Source organism: Coregonus lavaretus (genome assembly GCF_964263955.1).
Source record: "Coregonus lavaretus genome assembly, chromosome: 3".
In the NCBI taxonomy this organism is placed as follows: domain Eukaryota; kingdom Metazoa; phylum Chordata; class Actinopteri; order Salmoniformes; family Salmonidae; genus Coregonus; species Coregonus lavaretus.
This window is the reverse complement of record NC_139990.1, coordinates 47,078,871-47,096,825: the sequence shown is the minus strand read 5'-3', so window position 1 is coordinate 47,096,825 and position 17,955 is coordinate 47,078,871. Positions and strand designations below refer to the sequence as shown.

At 44.0% G+C, this 17,955-nt stretch overlaps 2 protein-coding genes across 3 annotated transcripts in view; one reads left to right on the top strand and one right to left on the bottom strand.

The window, feature by feature from the left end:
- Positions 1-5,771, top strand: part of LOC311119458 (SNF-related serine/threonine-protein kinase-like) — a 61,986-nt gene extending 56,215 nt beyond the window's left edge. Inside the window, exon 6 of the mRNA XM_084157746.1 lies at positions 1,482-5,771. Within this exon, the coding sequence (XP_084013872.1) occupies positions 1,482-2,913 (1,432 nt within the window). The 3' untranslated portion in view covers positions 2,914-5,771. The remainder of the gene's footprint in view (positions 1-1,481) is intronic.
- Positions 5,772-8,312: 2,541 nt separating this feature from the next.
- Positions 8,313-17,955, bottom strand: part of LOC311109658 (anoctamin-10-like) — a 46,727-nt gene continuing 37,084 nt past the window's right edge. For both annotated transcript variants that reach the window (XM_084152614.1, XM_084152613.1), the window contains exon 13: positions 8,313-11,497. In XM_084152614.1, coding sequence (XP_084008740.1) covers positions 11,456-11,497 — 42 coding nt within the window. In that variant the 3' untranslated portion in view covers positions 8,313-11,455. The remainder of the gene's footprint in view (positions 11,498-17,955) is intronic.

Below are 17,955 nucleotides of genomic sequence, written 5' to 3'. Positions count from 1 at the left end.
ACATGCGTGTGTGATGCATAAACACCAAAACTATCCCCTCCAGATAAAACCCACCAGATCCAACCACTCTGACTGCAATACCAATGCCTGTTTAATGGCCTACTACACACATTCATCCATTTATTGGGGCCATTCAGATGTCATAATGATGATTCCTCATTGACTAGGAGGACCGTGCCTGTCATTAGGAGGAGAACCCACGCTGTCCTTTCCTCTTGGTCTAGTTCCCATCCCGCTCCCTCCGTCATTTGATCCCTCAATGTGGTGACAAATGTATTTTAATGTCTGACTGCAGTCAATTCTTTGGAGTGACCTAGAAAATGGAAGTCTGGTTCTCTCTCGGAATATCAAAGCCAGAGAGAGGGAGCGAGACTGCTTTTGGAGGAAGAAGAGAGGAGAGATCAAACACATGCAGGCTGAAGCTGCTCCCTCCTGGCCTGCTCGCTGTAACCCATTTGACCAGAAACCCATGGACAAACAGGTGCTCGGAGGGAGAAGGCCCAATTATAGCTCCTGGGTCGTGGCCCCCTTGGTGCAGGAGTAGAATGTGAGCCAAATCCACTGAAATGTATGGTGCAGCAGTACAGGCTTCTACTGCCCTACTGTTTCTACTGCCCTGAGCTCCTCAGTTCACTGCACATTGTTTTTGATCATTGAGTGTTGTACTGTTGTGTATTTTAACACAGAAACACTGTGTCAGCGTGTGGCATCAGGCAACATGCTGTCATAACAGAAAAAAACTACTTTCTGATAGTGCTTAAATTATTTTTAGGAATAACAACAGTCTACTATTCATCATCCATATGCATGCCAGTTTATATACGCCCAAAACAGTGACCTTGACAAGAGGGGGAATGTTCCCCCGCTCTCGCTCTCCCTCCCTCTCTCTCTGTGCCATCGTGGGCTGAAGCTGAGCTTTATCAGGTAGTTGGCTTCAGGGATTGTCTGTAGAGTTCTTCGGGATCGTCTGCGGTTGTGAGAGTTAATGAATGGAGCCAGAGCGGTGTCACACAGCTGAGGTGTGTGTGTGTGTCTGAGATATTCTACTGTAGTTAAGCCTTTGAAAGCCTGGCTGAATGAACTAGGATGGTAGCAGAGTGGCACTAAGGGCCCTGTGGCCTCCACCGCCAGGCAGCAGCGTGGGGGGTTTCACATACACACGGCAGGCAGGCAGGACTACCATGGGATTAATTGTGTTATATTGCGTGCCGCTGGGACTTGGCCGGGCTCCGTCGAGAGAGATCCCAGTGCTCTGTTCTCTGTTTGTTTTCCTGCTCTGCCATGTCAACAAGGACCTTCTCGATTAGAAGAATGTTGACTCACTGAGCTGTTTAGTCAGGTTCAGTACTGGATTATTCTAAGATCATACTGTTTATTTTATCTTAGTTTATTTTCTCCTCTGACTTTATATAAAGTCAGTGCAGCGTATACTAACCAGGGGAATAGTTTGGGTAACTCTGGTCTGCTCTCTGCCCTTCCAGACAGTCCTGGCCGACGAAGATTGACATGCATCAGGACATCGAGGACAGTCTGGCAGCCTCCTCCATCTCCCACGCTGGTGGTCCCCAGTCCCCCGCCCGCAGCACTGAGAACCTTCTCAACGGACACCGCACCAAGGGCCTGCTGGAGCTCCGCTGGGATGAGAGCAACGCAGGGGCCTCCAGTGCCCCTGCTCCCGTTTCTGGGCCCCCTAGAGCTGGGGCCACGGCCCCCACACCCTCCACCTCCTCAGCCAAGCAGCGCAGCTGCCTGTTCAGGGTAGAGGAGGACGAAGAGGAGGAAGAGGAACCGGACCCGTCCTCTCTGTCCACCCAAGTGATCCTGCGTCGCAAGGCTCCGTCCATCACCAACCGGCTGACCTCCAGGAAGAGCGCCCCGGTCCTCAACCAGATCTTTGAGGAGGAGGGTGAGTCAGACGACGACTTCGATATGGATGAGGGGCTGCCACCCAAACTCAGCCGGCTAAAGATGAACGTCGCTGCTGCCGCAGCGGCCGGGTCACCGGGCACCACTCAGAAACGCTATCACCGCCGCAAGAGCCAAGGCCGCGGCTCGTCCTGCTCCAGCTCGGAGACCAGTGACGACGACTCAGAGAGCCACCGCCGGCGTCTGGACAAGGACACAGGCTTCACCTACAGCTGGAACCGCAGGGACAGCAGTGAGGGCCCGCCTGGAAACTCAGGGGGAAATGGTGGAGGGAGCAGCGGAGGGCAAAGTAAACCCCCCGGGGAGGGGGGCAGCTCAGGACCAGACAGGGGCAGTCCTCCTGGAGGGGGAGGTGGGGGGAGTAGTGACAGTGGAGGGGGTGGTAGTAGTGGAGGAGGGGGTGGTAAGGGACAGGGTTCACCCTCCAGTTGTTCTAACGGCAGCAGTAAACACTCCTCTTCAGGCTCAGGGTCCATGCGGAGACACTGTGCCTCGCGCAGCCCCGGGGCAGCAGAGCTGATGGAGAGCCTGAAGCTCATGAGCCTGTGTCTCAGCTCCCAGTTACAGCAGAGGGGGAGAAGTGGAGGCCCCGGCCTGGCGGGAGGGGTGGGCAAGTTCATCATAGACCCTCAGAACCTTTCCAATAGTCTGTCCAGCAGCCTGTCAGCCGGCAGCGTCAAGACACAGGAGACGTCCTCTTGGAAGATGTGCATTGGCTCCAACGGCAGCTTGGACCTGGAGCTAGACACCATCGCTCTGCCAACCACCGCTGTCAACACTCCAAGGGCATACGCAGACCAAACGGCGGCAGCAGCACTTAGCGAACTGGCCCTGGCCACCAAGGAGAAGAATAAGCTGAACAACCTGAAAAACAATGTGCTCCAGCTACCTCTGTGTGAAAAGACCATCTCTGTGAACATCCAGCGCAGCCCCAGAGAAGGGCTCCTGTGTACCTCCTCTCAGGCCAGCTGCTGCCAGGTCATATGACATACACACACCGCCCTGGCGCCCTCCGACACGACTCTGCCAGTCGAATCTGTCCAACCACAGTCACTGCTGTAGCATACGTCTGACCTCAGAACACCTCACCATCAAAACCTGCCTTCTGCTGTTGTCTTAAAAGATTACACTTTTTGTTATTTTATTGTTTTTGTTTCTTCACTAGGACCTATGAGGTGCATGCTGCTAGGGATTCTTTTGTTTTGGCTACTATCACTAGTTCCCCCTGGAATGAGACGAGGTAACAGAACTTAACTCAATTCTGAGGTGAGTTGGGGTGTTGTTGATGAGACGAGGTAACGGAACTTAACTAAATTCTGAGGTGAGTTGGGGTGTTGATATAAATATGGATGTGATTTTAGATTACCTATATTTTGGGGTAAAAAATACAACTTTTAACAGAGGTTGAGGAGGACAGGGCAGAGATACCAGTCACCATACAGCTAGGAGAGGTAGAGGACAGATACCAGTCACCATACAGCTGGGAGAGGTAGAGGACAGATACCAGTCACCATACAGCTAGGAGAGGTAGAGGACAGATACCAGTCACCATACAGCTAGGAGAGGTAGAGGACAGATACCAGTCACCATACAGCTAGGAGAGGTAGAGGACAGATACCAGTCACCATACAGCTAGGAGAGGTAGAGGACAGATACCAGTCACCATACAGCTAGGAGAGGTAGAGGACAGATACCAGTCACCATACAGCTGGGAGAGGTAGAGGACAGATACCAGTCACCATACAGCTGGGTGAGGTAGAGGACAGATACCAGTCACCATAGAGCTGGGAGAGGTAGAGGACAGATACCAGTCACCATAGAGCTGGGAGAGGTAGAGGACAGATACCAGTCACCATGCAGCTGGGAGAGGTAGAGGACAGATACCAGTCACCATAGAGCTGGGAGAGGTAGAGGACAGATACCAGTCACCATGCAGCTGGGAGAGGTAGAGAAGGACAGAGATACCAGTCACCATATATGGGCCTGGAGGAAGGGAAGTAACCTGTAACCTTCATGTTGATATAAGCTCCTCCCATGCAGTCTTAAAACACGACGACCAACTGAGAAGAAACTTGGTGGTATGTAACTTCTAGAGATTTGATTGAGTAACCTCATTTTACAGTGACAGATGGAAACTACTGTCTGAAGTTATTTTACTTTGATATTGCACACAGACAATCTGTTTTATGTTTGTATTTTCAAAGTGTATGGAATTAAAGATGCATTTTAGATGGCTAATGGGTATACAGCTCTCACTGAATTGATTTGAAGGCAACATTAATTATTGTGTCCAAACCGCCATTTAAGAAGTGCTACTTCAAAACACCTGGTTTACTTTGGTGTTACTGAGACTGTAACCTGGGAAAATAAGGCTTCAGCTCAGTCTTTATTCCAATCTAAATGCACTCCTCTTCTGAGGCAGAATAAATTAACCTATTCGGGTCAAATGCTACTATACTTACTATTGTATAGTGACTACAGGTAGGAGCTGCAATCTTTTAGACACTATTCTAACAGAAAGGGTCATTCATCTGTAAGTATAACTACTGCTATTCATTTGCAAAATGGCCAAACTCCTGAAATGATTGAAAGTACATGACAACATGTCAAACTGAATGTAAAGTACGGTAGTAGTGTGTGTTTTCCTGTGCTGGGCCTTAAGGTAGCAGGCAGGCCCACACGGGTTTCATGTGGTGTAGATTTGGTCCCGTTCACGTTTTGGTCGTGTCCTTGGTTGACCACCTGTCTTGTTGACATAACATCTTAGAAAATGCATTTTAAGATCCATAGAAGGGCATGAGAATCTAAAAGAAAATGAATTAATTGAAAACTGCATTGGGTCTCTGTATTCCAGTGGACCCGTGTGCACACACCAATGTCTTTGCTTTGTTAGACTGTTTTACTTTGTTACTGTAACTGGTCTTCTGTCTGGCCGGCTGGTCTTCTGACTGATCTGGCAGGCTGGTTTGTTTGTTTTTAAAGGGTGTTTGTTGAGTATATGTATATATGTTTAAAAAAAAGTTTTATTTTTGGACTTTTGAACGATCTGCTGTTTTAAAAATGGTTCTGTGTTGAAGTGGGCCCGTGAGTCTTTCGTTGGGGACTAACATCGCTGTGTGTGTGTCACACCCACACCTTACTGGACACTGCAGGGTGAAGGGTAGAATTGAGGTTTCACATTCAGGATTAGTGGTTCAGTAGAGCACATGCACCTTTCAGGAGAGACTCCTCTCTGTAAGCTTTAAAGGACCAGGCTTAGTAAAGAAAGAAATGGGGTATGGGTGAGATGTGGGGATATATTTTAAGGGCATTGGCAATAAGCTACATGTTGCAGCTATCTGTAAATAAACATATTTTCATTTTATATTTCAACCCTGTACAGCCTTAGATTGAAAGGCACCTCGGACTAAAAACTAACAGAGAAAAATATCTTGTATTTTTTTCTTTTTCTTTTTAAACAAAATGTCTGTAAATAGAATGTAAATATGGTGCTCTATATTTAGAAACAGCAGAGTGAACCTTTTGGTGCATAGCTGTAAGTATAGCCTTATTAGTAATGGGTGTCTCCAAGAAAATAAGTCTGACCGTTGTCTTACCCAAATGTATACAGGTGAATGACATGTGCATGTGTTATATGTTTAACATTATCGATCCAAGGACATCAAGAGAGCGAGGAAGAATCATCCACTGAATGTTACTGGACCAAACCATGTACTGGCTAAAGGAAAATTGGAAAAAATATGAAATGGCAGAATTATTAAATGTATTATTCTGTAGTTGATACCTGTTGTCAAAAGTTACATATATCTATGGTAATATCCTAAATAAAATGTTGTGGAAAATGCTGTCTTATAAATTAGTCCTGTCTTCTTTTTTCATTTTCTGTGCTCATGATGCATTGATGACACACGCCTGTCTCCCATGTGGGTCTGTGTTCTGTCAGATGCATTGATGACACACGCCTGTCTCCCATGTGGGTCTGTGTTCTGTCAGATGCATTGATGACACACGCCTGTCTCCCATGTGGGTCTGTGTTCTGTCAGATGCATTGATGACACACGCCTGTCTCCCATGTGGGTCTGTGTTCTGTCAGATGCATTGATGACACACGCCTGTCTCCCATGTGGGTCTGTGTTCTGTCAGATGCAACTTCGATCACTTGTTGCTAAAGGAATTGACCAAAAATAATCCATTACACTGTACAGATCCCATGTGCTGCTCCATAACTGTTTAACCATAACTTTATCTTGTCAACTATTTACCTCAGAGCTTCCTCCTAGAGGTTGATCACTGATCAGTGTGCTGGTAGTTTTTCCTGGTGGCCCTCAAGATTAATAATCAGCCTAATCTCTGTTGATGTGACCCAAATGTCACCCTATTCCCTATATAGTGCACTACTTTGCATGGTCAAAATTAATGCACTATATAAGGAATAGGGTGCCAGTTGGGACACACAACCTAGAAAGACAACTCTATTAGAACAGTCTTGGCACATCACCATGTCCAGACTCCAGAGACTATTCCCTCCAGAGTAGAGACCAGTTAAATATGCTCTGCTGAAAGCTATTCTACCAGGATTTACAACACCTTAAGCTACTGCCAGAAGACACCAGTAACCCCTGAAGAGCAGCTTATAGATCCTTCGCCTACAGTGCCTTCAGAAAGTATTCATACCCTTTGACTTATTCCACATTGTGTTACAGCCTGAATTCAAAATTGATTAAAAAAAATAATTTTACACACAATACCCCATAATGAAAGTGAAAATATGTTTTTAGAAATTGTAGCAAATATATTAAATTAAATGCAGAATTATCTCATTTACATAAGTATTCACACCCCTGAGTCAATACATTGTAGAAGCACCTTTGGCGATGATTACAGCTTTGAGTCTTGGGTAGGTCTGTAACAGCTTTGCACATCTGGATTTGGGGATTTTCTCCTACTCTTCCTTGCACATTTTCTCAAGCTCTTAAGTTAGATGGGGAGTGGCGGTGAACAGCAATCTTCAAGTCTTTCCACAGATGTTCAATGGTATTCAAGTCTGGACTTTGGCTGGGCCACTCAAGGACTTTCACATTATTGTTCTAAAGCCATTCCAGCGTTGCTTTGGCTGTATGCTTGGGGTCATTGTCCTGTTGGGCCGTAATTCTTTGCTCCAGTCTGTCATTCGCACTCTGAAGCAGGTTTTGATCAAGGATTTGCCTGTATTTGGCTCCATTCATTGTTCCCTCCATCCTTACCAGTCTCCCAGTCCCCTGCCACTGAAAAGCATCCCCATAGCATGATGCTGCCACCACCATGCTTCCAAGAGCACAGTGGTCTCCATCATTGGGAAATTGAAAAAATATGGAACTACCCAGACTCTGCCTAGAGCTGGCCGTCCGACCAAACTGAGCAACCGGGCAAGAAGGACCTTGGTCAGGGACATGACCAAGAACCCAATGACCAGACAGAACTACAGAGTTCCTTGGCTGAAGGACAACAGTATCTACAGAACTTCACAAATCTGGGCTTTATGGGAGAGTGGCCAGACGGAAGCCACTCCTGAGAAAAAGGCACATGACAGCACGCCTGGAGTTTGCAAAAAGTCACGTGAAAGACAGAGCATAAGGCAAAAGATTCTGTGGTCTGATGAGACAAATGTAACTCTCTGGCCTGAATGCAAATCCAATCAAAGCGCTATGTCTGGAGCAAACCAGGCACAGTTTATCACCTGCCTAACACCATCCCTAACATGAAGCATGGTGGTGGCAGCAACAATGAATGGAGCCAAATACAGGCAAATCCTTGATGAGACTCTGCTTCAGAGTGCAAACAACCTTAGACTGGGGAGAAGATTTACGTTCCAACAGGAAAATGACCCGAAGCATACAGCCAAAGCAATGCTGGAATGGATTCAGAACAAGAATGTGAACATCCTTGAGTGGCCCTGCCAAAGTCCAGACTTGAATCCCATTTAAAATCTGTGGAAACACTTAAATCTCCAAATCCAGATGTGCAAAGCTGATACCGTCATACCCAAGATGATAAAGCTGTAATAGCCGCCAAAGGTGCTTCTACAAAGTATTGACTCAGGGGTGTGAATACTGATATAAATTAGATATCTGTATTTCATTTTCAATACATTTCAAAAAATGTCTAAAAACATGTTTTCACTTTGTCATTATGGGGTATTGTGTGTCAATTTAATCCATTTTGAATTCTGGCTGTAAAGCAAAATGTGGAATAAGTCTAGGGGTATGAATACTTTCTGAAAGCACTGTATATATTTTTGCCTAAGAAAACTTGGGGCCAATTAAAACCACCTGCAGGCCAAATTCGGCCCACGGGCCGCCAGTTGAGGAAACCCTGCAACAGGGAATGGAGACACTTGTAAGCATATGTGAGAGATTTTTGTATAGATTTATTTGAGGAAAGGGATGCTAGGTTTGTTTGGTTTTCAATAATGCTGTTCTGAACCATTTTGATACACTTGGTGATATTGTGGTGGCAAACTGTAGTGTGTGTGTTTACAGTATATAGCATATAAAACAAATCTTGACAGCATCACATGTCATGTCAAAGGCACCAGCCTGCTCTGAGGGGGTCTTCAAGAGTGCATGGACTAATAGCATAAACAACTTAAAAATAAATCAATTAATTTCCACTCACACACATTCTAAGTACTAAGTGCCACTACTTCTGATGGACAGTCATTGATTAGAGTAACAAACCGTGACCATGCTAGTTGCAAGCGGTACGTATCATACCATGCTTCAGTATGTTACAGAGGAGGCTGGTGTGAGGAACTATAGGAGGACGGGCTCATTGTAACGGATGGAATTGAATAAATTAAACCGAATCAAACGTGGTTTCCATATGTTTGATGTGTTCGATACCGTTCCATTTATTCCATTCCAGTCTTTACAATGAGCCCGTCCATCTATAGCTCCTCCCACAAACCTCTGTATCATACTGAAGCATCACCATCGATTCTTATATCTCCATGTGTAGTATCACTATGGATCAGATAATACCCTGGATGTGTGGTCCTGTGTGGCTCAGTCGGTAGAGCATGGCGCTTGCAACGCCAAGGATCGTGGGTTTGATTCCTGCTGGGGCCACCCATACGTAAAATGTATGCACGCATGACTGTCAGTCGCTTTGGATAAAAGTGCTGCTAAATGGCATATATTATACTCTGGCACTACTATGTAAAAGTTGTAAGTGTTTCAAGGACCTCTTTAATGCTACAGAATGCATAATTATAACAGAATTCCTGAGACTTTCACGTGTTTAGAGTCCTCCATTTTGAAAACAGTTCTACTTAGATAACGGTCTCTGACAGGCCTACTGATACTGTATGTAACCCTACCCTATAACTGACTATAGTGGCTTTTAAGCAAACCTGTCGGTCTAAAACTAATGTGAAAACCTATTTTTGAAAAGTAATTCATGTCATCGGTTGTTGGAATACTGTTTGGATATAATTACCATAGGCCATCTATCTCAAAACTGAACCGCCTCCACCAATTCCATAATAACCTATAGCCATATGAACATGAAAAGTCTATGTAACACAGTATATTACTCTCAACCGTATCCATACACCTTAAATGACCTATTATTCAACACCTTAACCAGGGCTTGACATTCAGGGCTGCCCGCTGACCCGGTTAGGTTTTGGAAACCCTCCGGGCCCGTCTGGGCCAGTGAAAAAAATATTGTAAAAATGCTAGATTTCATCTAGGCTATATAATAAAGAATTCCAGAAGCTGTTAGTTCGTTAGGTCGATTATTTATCACACGCGCGCGGTAGGCTACACATATGTAGCTTGAGATTGTTGCGTGGAGCAGCTCACTGAAGACCGACAGCGGTAGGGGTCGGAAAGCGGTAGAAAATATGTTCCAAGTTATGATATATACCAGTAAATGCTAAGGCAAGAATGGGTACGCAAACCAGGTATAAAAAGTTCCATCTTGGTTGAATATTTGCTTTGCCCAATTCAGTCATCATAGAATAGCCTAACTTGATAATCAGACATTTCCTCTAGGGTATTTGGTCCTTGAAAAGTCCTTGAAGTTAAGGTAGCTGATTTAGAAGTTTTACTGCAATATAATTATTCCTTGATTTAATTGCTGATCAGTTTTTGTGAGAGATCTAGCCGCTTTTAATTTGTTTCCTGACGTTTCCCGCGCTAGTCTGTTGCTATCTTTGCGGTCAAACCATGTGCAGTTATTATGAGCAAGACAACATCAAATGTTGGCTTCAACTTGGTTTTCCATACAAATCGTTCCATTACAAAGGGAATCCGTTTTTTGCTCACTTTGTTTTAAAAACACACAATAACCCCTCAATAACTTGTCAACATTTCAAATGGCGAGCCTGACTAGCTACCACAGACTTCATTAGTGTGTTTGTGTTGGGAGCATCTAACTTTAATGTTTACATACTGCTTTACTCATTTCTATTCTGCTTCACTATTCTACTGTATTTTAGTCAATGCCACTCTGACATTGCTCGTCCTAATATTTATATATTTCTTAATTCCATTATTTGACTTTTAGATTTGTGTGAATTGTTGGATACTACTGCACTGTTGGAGCTAGGAACACAAGCAGTTCGCTACACCCCCAATAACATCTGCTAAATATGTGTGTGACCAATAAAATGTGATTTGATTTGATCTACATGCAGTCTATTTAGTCAGGCAATGCCCACATTATTCGGACATGTTTTAGAATGTTAAAATAATTGTAATGTCATTGCATATGCATAATGCCATTGGGAAGGCTTAATAAAACATGCATTTTCTATTAAAACAATTCAATATAAAAATGTAGGTCCTAAGAAAATTACAATTAAGTGCTAGAAAAAGTATTTGAATTTGACTTGCCAATGTCTGTATGAATCCTGTAGGCTACTTGCTCAGCCCAAATGAAAGATAAAATCACTAGCTATTGAATTTATGCGCGCATCATTCGCTTGCCTGCCAGATCTTGACCCGGGACAGTATTTATTTCATTCGGGCCAGTAGCGTTCAGTTGGCACTGGACCAGTGTGCCATTGGCAAATTTACCTGAATGTCAAGCCCTGCCTTAACATACTTTTGGTACGTAGCAATGCATTTACAACAGTGGTATACTGAGGACATTAACATAAAGTATTTTTATCTGGTCAGATCTGAATCTTTAGTTCAGAGGTTAGTCTTCATGATTCTGTTAATCACATCCATTAATGTTCTATAGACGTATGCAGCTAGTACACTACACTCAAACTCAGCAAAACAAACAACAGAAATACCTAGTCAACAAGGCCAAGGCTAAGTGTTAAACCAGGTTTAACAACCAACCGTTAAAAAAGAAAGAAAAAAAAGATATTATGCATAAATAGGTTTTGAGCTAATTGAGGTGGTGTAAAGAAAACGGTCTATTTGAAGCGTCCGAAGTGAAGTGTATCTTTCTTGGTTCGGAGGGCATCTTCCATCTGGAGCGTAGCCCATCTTAGTCTTTTCAGTATCTGAACGATCGGCCTCTTCTCTCCTCATCACTTATCAGTTTTTGGGATCCCCGAGGCCTCCAGCATTTTCTGTAACAGTGTAAAATGTGATTAATATCTCTTTTATGTTCTACCAAACTACCACATGAAATATAGGCTACCTGTTGTTAGGCCTTTTATTGATGATGTCACCCAGACAGACTACATGCTCCATAGAACTATTACGTTGTCCTTTGTAGCTCAGTTGGTAAATTGCCGTTCTGAAACTGCAGTAAAAGTGCAGTAACTGCAGTCGACTGTGGTGTTTTGGACGCTGTAATTGCATAATTACTGCACTGTACTGCAGTTGAACTGCAGTTATACTGCAGTTACACTGCATAATTACTGCAGTAAATTAGTATCTTATTTTGGACGCAGTATTTGCAGCATACTGCACTCTGATTGCAATCTTTTTTCGTAATGGAGAGCATAGCGCTTGGGTTCGATTCCCGGGACCACCCATACTTAAAATGTATGCACGCATGACTGTAAGTCACTTTGGATAAAAGCGTCTGCTAAATGGCATATATTATTATATATAAATATTACATATTTTCAGTGTTGGAGCAGGTTAAAAAGTTAACTGAGAGAGAACAAAAGTATTGATAAATGGTGGTAGTATAACCAAATCAGCTTTTTAAAATACAGCAAACATCCAAGCACACTGTTAGCTTGCTTTAACAAATTCAGAGTTATCCTTCTGTTGTTCTCTCTCACTCAATGACATTAAGCCTCCCGAGGAGAGGAAACCAGAGCTTTAAAACAGCATTACATCTCAAAATTACAGTGGTTCTGGAACCCCTTAACAAGACCTGGTGATCTTCACCCAGATTGAGTTATTTTCTAAATAGAATACTTTTCTACATCACAGGCCTTCTCCCCAGACTCTAATCCCGGCTGAGTTACATTTAATCAATTCATTCCACTGCCTCCAGCGCTCCCTAGCAAATTACATTCTGGGTTCAAATGTGTTACGCGCAATTAAGGTTTCAATCAAAAACACAGATCAATGGGAGATTTTTCGCTGATGGAAGTATTTTTTATTCATAGTCGTTTCCATAGGGTGAGAGCAGGGTTAAATACATAGGCCTACGGTTCCCCACAGGGATAGAGTGTGGCGGATTGTACTCAACACCCTGCCCTGGGCTAATCTACTGCAGCTACTTCTTATGGAAAACCAAACAGAGAGTCACATTAATAGTGTGTCATGGTCTGTAAATGCAGTCTGGAGTTATGCTGTTGTTTGCTCTTTCCGGAACATTCTGAGGTTGTCCTTCTGACAGACTTGTTTGCACTTGTTGTTATAAATCGCCATACCTACAGTGCAACAAAAAACACACAGACACATACACACTCACGCCACAGAGGACATTCATCCCATTTGTAACAACAACAGTAACAGAAATCAAACTCCTCTTGCTCAGATAGACTTGTTCAATGGCTGCCAGGATCCTGCCGGGAGCCACACAAAGTCATCTACGAGGGAGGCTTTCACACCCATGGCAATAAATGATGCCTTCGCAGTTCACACCACTTATCAGAGGACAAGGAGAGAGAGAGGAGGGAGGAGAGGGGCAGGTACCAAGGTAGAGAGAGAGGAGGGAGGAGAGGGGCAGGCAGTGAGGTAGAGAGAGGAGGGAGGAGAGGGCCAGGTAGAGAGAGAGGATGGAGGAGAGGGGCAGACAGTGAGGTAGAGAGAGGAGGGAGGAGAGGGCCAGGTAGAGAGGTAGAGAGAGAGGAGGGAGGAGAGGGCCAGGCAGTGAGGTAGAGAGAGAGACACTGGATGGGAAGTCTACGGTTATGTTGTAACAAAGCTCCAGCACACTTTACCGTACAGACCCCTCCCTCCTACAGCCAGCCCCTCTCCCTGTAGTATACACTAGTAAGTCAACATGTCATTGGAACTGCTGGGTTCTGACTTCTAAACTTGAAATATTCTTAATCATCAGTTATCCTATGGAAATGAGGATTGCCATAGTCTGGTTTCTACACCAGAAGTTAATGGTTATCTGTAGGAGGAATGTACAGTTGAAGACGGAAGTTTACATACACCTTAGCCAAATACATTTAAACTCAGTTTTTCACATTTCCTGACATTTAATCCTAGTAAGAATTCCCTGTCTTAGGTCAGTTAGGTTCACCACTTTATTTTAAGAATGTGAAATGTCAGAATAATAGTAGAGAGAATGATTTATTTAAGCTTTTCTTTCTTTCATCACATTCCCAGTGGGTCAGAAGTTTACATACACTCAATTAGTATTTGGTAGCATTGCCTTTAAATTGTTTAACTTGGGTCAAACGTTTTGGGTAGTCTTCCACAAGTTTCCCACAATAAGTTGGGTGAATTTTGGCCCATTCCTCCTGACAGAGCTGGTGTAACTGAGTCAGGTTTGTAGGCCTCCTTGCTCGCACACGCTTTTTCAGTTCTGCCCACACATTTTCTATAGGATTGAGGTCAGGGCTTTGTGATGGTCACTCCAATACCTTGACTTTGTTGTCCTTAAGCCATTTTACCACAACTTTGGAAGTATGCTTGGGGTCATTGTCCATTTGGAAGACCCATTTGCGACCAAGCTTTAACTTCCTGACTGATGTCTTGAGATGTTGCTTCAATATATCATGATGCCATCTATTTTGTGAAGTGCACCAGTCCCTCCTGCTGCAAAGCACCCCCACAGCATGATGCTGCCACCCCCGTGCTTCACGGTTGGGATGGTGTTCTTCGGCTTGCAAGCCTTCACCTTTTTCTTCCAAACATAACGATGGTCATTATGCCCAAACAGTTCTATTTTTGTTTCATCAGACCAGAGGACATTTCTCCAAAAAGTACGATCTTACAGTATCTGTCTCTTCTCTCTATAGTACAGTATCTGTCTCTTCTCTCTATAGTACAGTATCTGTCTCTCCTCTCTATAGTACAGTATCTGTCTCTCTCCTCTCTATAGTACAGTATCTGTCTCTCTCCTCTCTATAGTACAGTATCTGTCTCTCTCCTCTCTATAGTACAGTATCTGTCTCTCTATAGTACAGTATCTGTCTCTTCTCTCTATAGTACAGTATCCGTCTCTCTTCTCTCTATAGTACAGTATCTGTCTCGCTCCTCTTTAGTACAGTATCTGTCTCTATTCTCTCTATAGTACAGTATCCGTCTCTCCTCTCTATAGTACAGTATCTGTCTATCTTCTCTCTATAGTACAGTATCTGTCTCTTCTCTCTATAGTACAGTATCTGTCTCTCTTCTCTCTGTAGTACAGTATCTGTCTCTCTCCTCTTTAGTACAGTATCTGTCTCTCTTCTCTCTATAGTACAGTATCTGTCTCTTCTCTCTATAGTACAGTATCTGTCTCTCTTCTCTCTATAGTACAGTATCTGTCTCTCTCCTCTTTAGTACAGTATCTGTCTCTTCTCTCTATAGTACAGTATCCGTCTCTCCTCTCTATAGTACAGTATCTGTCTCTCTTCTCTCTATAGTACAGTATCTGTCTCTCCTCTCTATAGTACAGTATCTGTCTCTCCTCTCTATAGTACAGTATCTGTCTCTCTTCTCTCTATAGTACAGTATCTGTCTCTCTTCTCTCTATAGTACAGTATCCGTCTCTCCTCTCTATAGTACAGTATCTGTCTATCTTCTCTCTATAGTACAGTATCTGTCTCTCTCCTCTCTATAGTACAGTATCTGTCTCTCTCCTCTCTATAGTACAGTATCTGTCTCTCCTCTCTATAGTACAGTATCTGTCTCTCTTCTCTCTATAGTACAGTATCTGTCTCTTCTCTCTATAGTACAGTATCTGTCTCTTCTCTCTATAGTACAGTATCTGTCTCTCTCCTCTCTATAGTACAGTATCTGTCTCTTCTCTCTATAGTACAGTATCTGTCTCTCTCCCCTCTATAGTACAGTATCTGTCTCTCCTCTCTATAGTACAGTATCTGTCTCTCTCCTCTCTATAGTACAGTATCTGTCTCTCTTCTCTCTATAGTACAGTATCTGTCTCTCCTCTCTATAGTACAGTATCTGTCTCTCTTCTCTCTATAGTACAGTATCTGTCTCTCCTCTCTATAGTACAGTATCTGTCTCTCTCCTCTCTATAGTACAGTATCTGTCTATCTTCTCTCTATAGTACAGTATCTGTCTCTCTCCTCTCTATAGTACAGTATCTGTCTCTCTCCTCTCTATAGTACAGTATCTGTCTCTCTTCTCTCTATAGTACAGTATCTGTCTCTCCTCTCTATAGTACAGTATCTGTCTCTCTTCTCTCTATAGTACAGTATCTGTCTCTCCTCTCTATAGTACAGTATCTGTCTCTCTCCTCTCTATAGTACAGTATCTGTCTCTCTTCTCTCTATAGTACAGTATCTGTCTCTCTCCTCTCTATAGTACAGTATCTGTCTCTCTTCTCTCTATAGTACAGTATCTGTCTCTCCTCTCTATAGTACAGTATCTGTCTCTCTCCTCTCTATAGTACAGTATCTGTCTCTCTTCTCTCTATAGTACAGTATCTGTCTCTCTCCTCTCTATAGTACAGTATCTGTCTCTTCTCTCTATAGTACAGTATCCGTCTCTCCTCTCTATAGTACAGTATCCGTCTCTCCTCTCTATAGTACAGTATCTGTCTCTCTTCTCTCTATAGTACAGTATCTGTCTCTCTCCTCTCTATAGTACAGTATCTGTCTCTCCTCTCTATAGTACAGTATCTGTCTCTCCTCTCTATAGTACAGTATCTGTCTCTCTTCTCTCTATAGTACAGTATCTGTCTCTCCTCTCTATAGTACAGTATCCGTCTCTCTTCTCTCTATAGTACAGTATCTGTCTCTCTTCTCTCTATAGTACAGTATCTGTCTCTCTCCTCTCTATAGTACAGTATCTGTCTCTTCTCTCTATAGTACAGTATCCGTCTCTCCTCTCTATAGTACAGTATCTGTCTCTCTTCTCTCTATAGTACAGTATCGGTCTCTCTTCTCTCTATAGTACAGTATCTGTCTCTTCTCTCTATAGTACAGTATCTGTCTCTCTCCTCTCTATAGTACAGTATCTGTCTCTCCTCTCTATAGTACAGTATCTGTCTCTCCTCTCTATAGTACAGTATCTGTCTCTCTCCTCTCTATAGTACAGTATCTGTCTCTCTTCTCTCTATAGTACAGTATCTGTCTCTCCTCTCTATAGTACAGTATCTGTCTCTCTCCTCTCTATAGTACAGTATCTGTCTCTCTTCTCTCTATAGTACAGTATCTGTCTCTCTTCTCTCTATAGTACAGTATCTGTCTCTCTCCTCTCTATAGTACAGTATCTGTCTCTCTTCTCTCTATAGTACAGTATCTGTCTCTCCTCTCTATAGTACAGTATCTGTCTCTCTCCTCTCTATAGTACAGTATCTGTCTCTCTTCTCTCTATAGTACAGTATCTGTCTCTCTTCTCTCTATAGTACAGTATCTGTCTCTCCTCTCTATAGTACAGTATCTGTCTCTGTGGCCTTCTCTCCAGTGGGTCACTGTCACCTTTGGCAGCAGTGGCTTGTGCTGGAGAACAGCCAACGACTAAGGTGTTGATGGGGGGTTTCCACCAGTAAGGCACCTGCTCTGATCAGTACTACATTCCCCCTGTGCCAAAGGAAGGAAGGGGCTTTTCCCCAGGACATCGGATGCTCCCTTCAGTGATAGATCAACTTAGCTAGTTGTACAGTATGTATCTATGGCTTTCCTCCACTTGCTGAAGCGGTGGAAAATGCTGGACTGATTAGACGAAGCACCTGCTCTGATCACTTCCCCTTGTGCCAGAGGAAGGAAGGGGCTTTCCCCCAGGCCACGTAGGCCATTGGCTGGCAGGACAGTTATTCACCTCTGCCTGCTGAAGTGCTGGAAAACGCTGGATTGATTAGGCCAGATGCAGACAGACACAGGAAGATGACCGTCCCTCCGTCCTCCTCTCACAACTGACTCCGGATAGAACTCCAGTGGAATAGAGGCTCTCTTTCCATCAGCTCTACTCCTCTTGCATCATCAGTAGAGACAGCAGGTGATGCATAATGACATATCCAGTGGAAGGCTGTGGCTCTGACTGACTAGCTGACATGACACAACGCCTTGGGGTTGACTGACTAGCTGACATGACACAACGCCTTGGGGTTGACCGACTACCTGACACAACACCTTGGGGTTGACTGACTAGCTGACATGACACAACGCCTTGGGGTTGACCGACTACCTGACACAACACCTTGGGGTTGACTGACTAGCTGACATGACACAACGCCTTGGGGTTGACCGACTACCTGACACAACACCTTGGGGTTGACTGACTAGCTGACATGACACAACGCCTTGGGGTTGACCGACTACCTGACACAACACCTTGGGGTTGACTGACTAGCTGACATGACACAACGCCTTGGGGTTGACCGACTACCTGACACAACACCTTGGGGTTGACTGACTAGCTGACATGACACAACGCCTTGGGGTTGACCGACTACCTGACACAACACCTTGGGGTTGACTGACTAGCTGACATGACA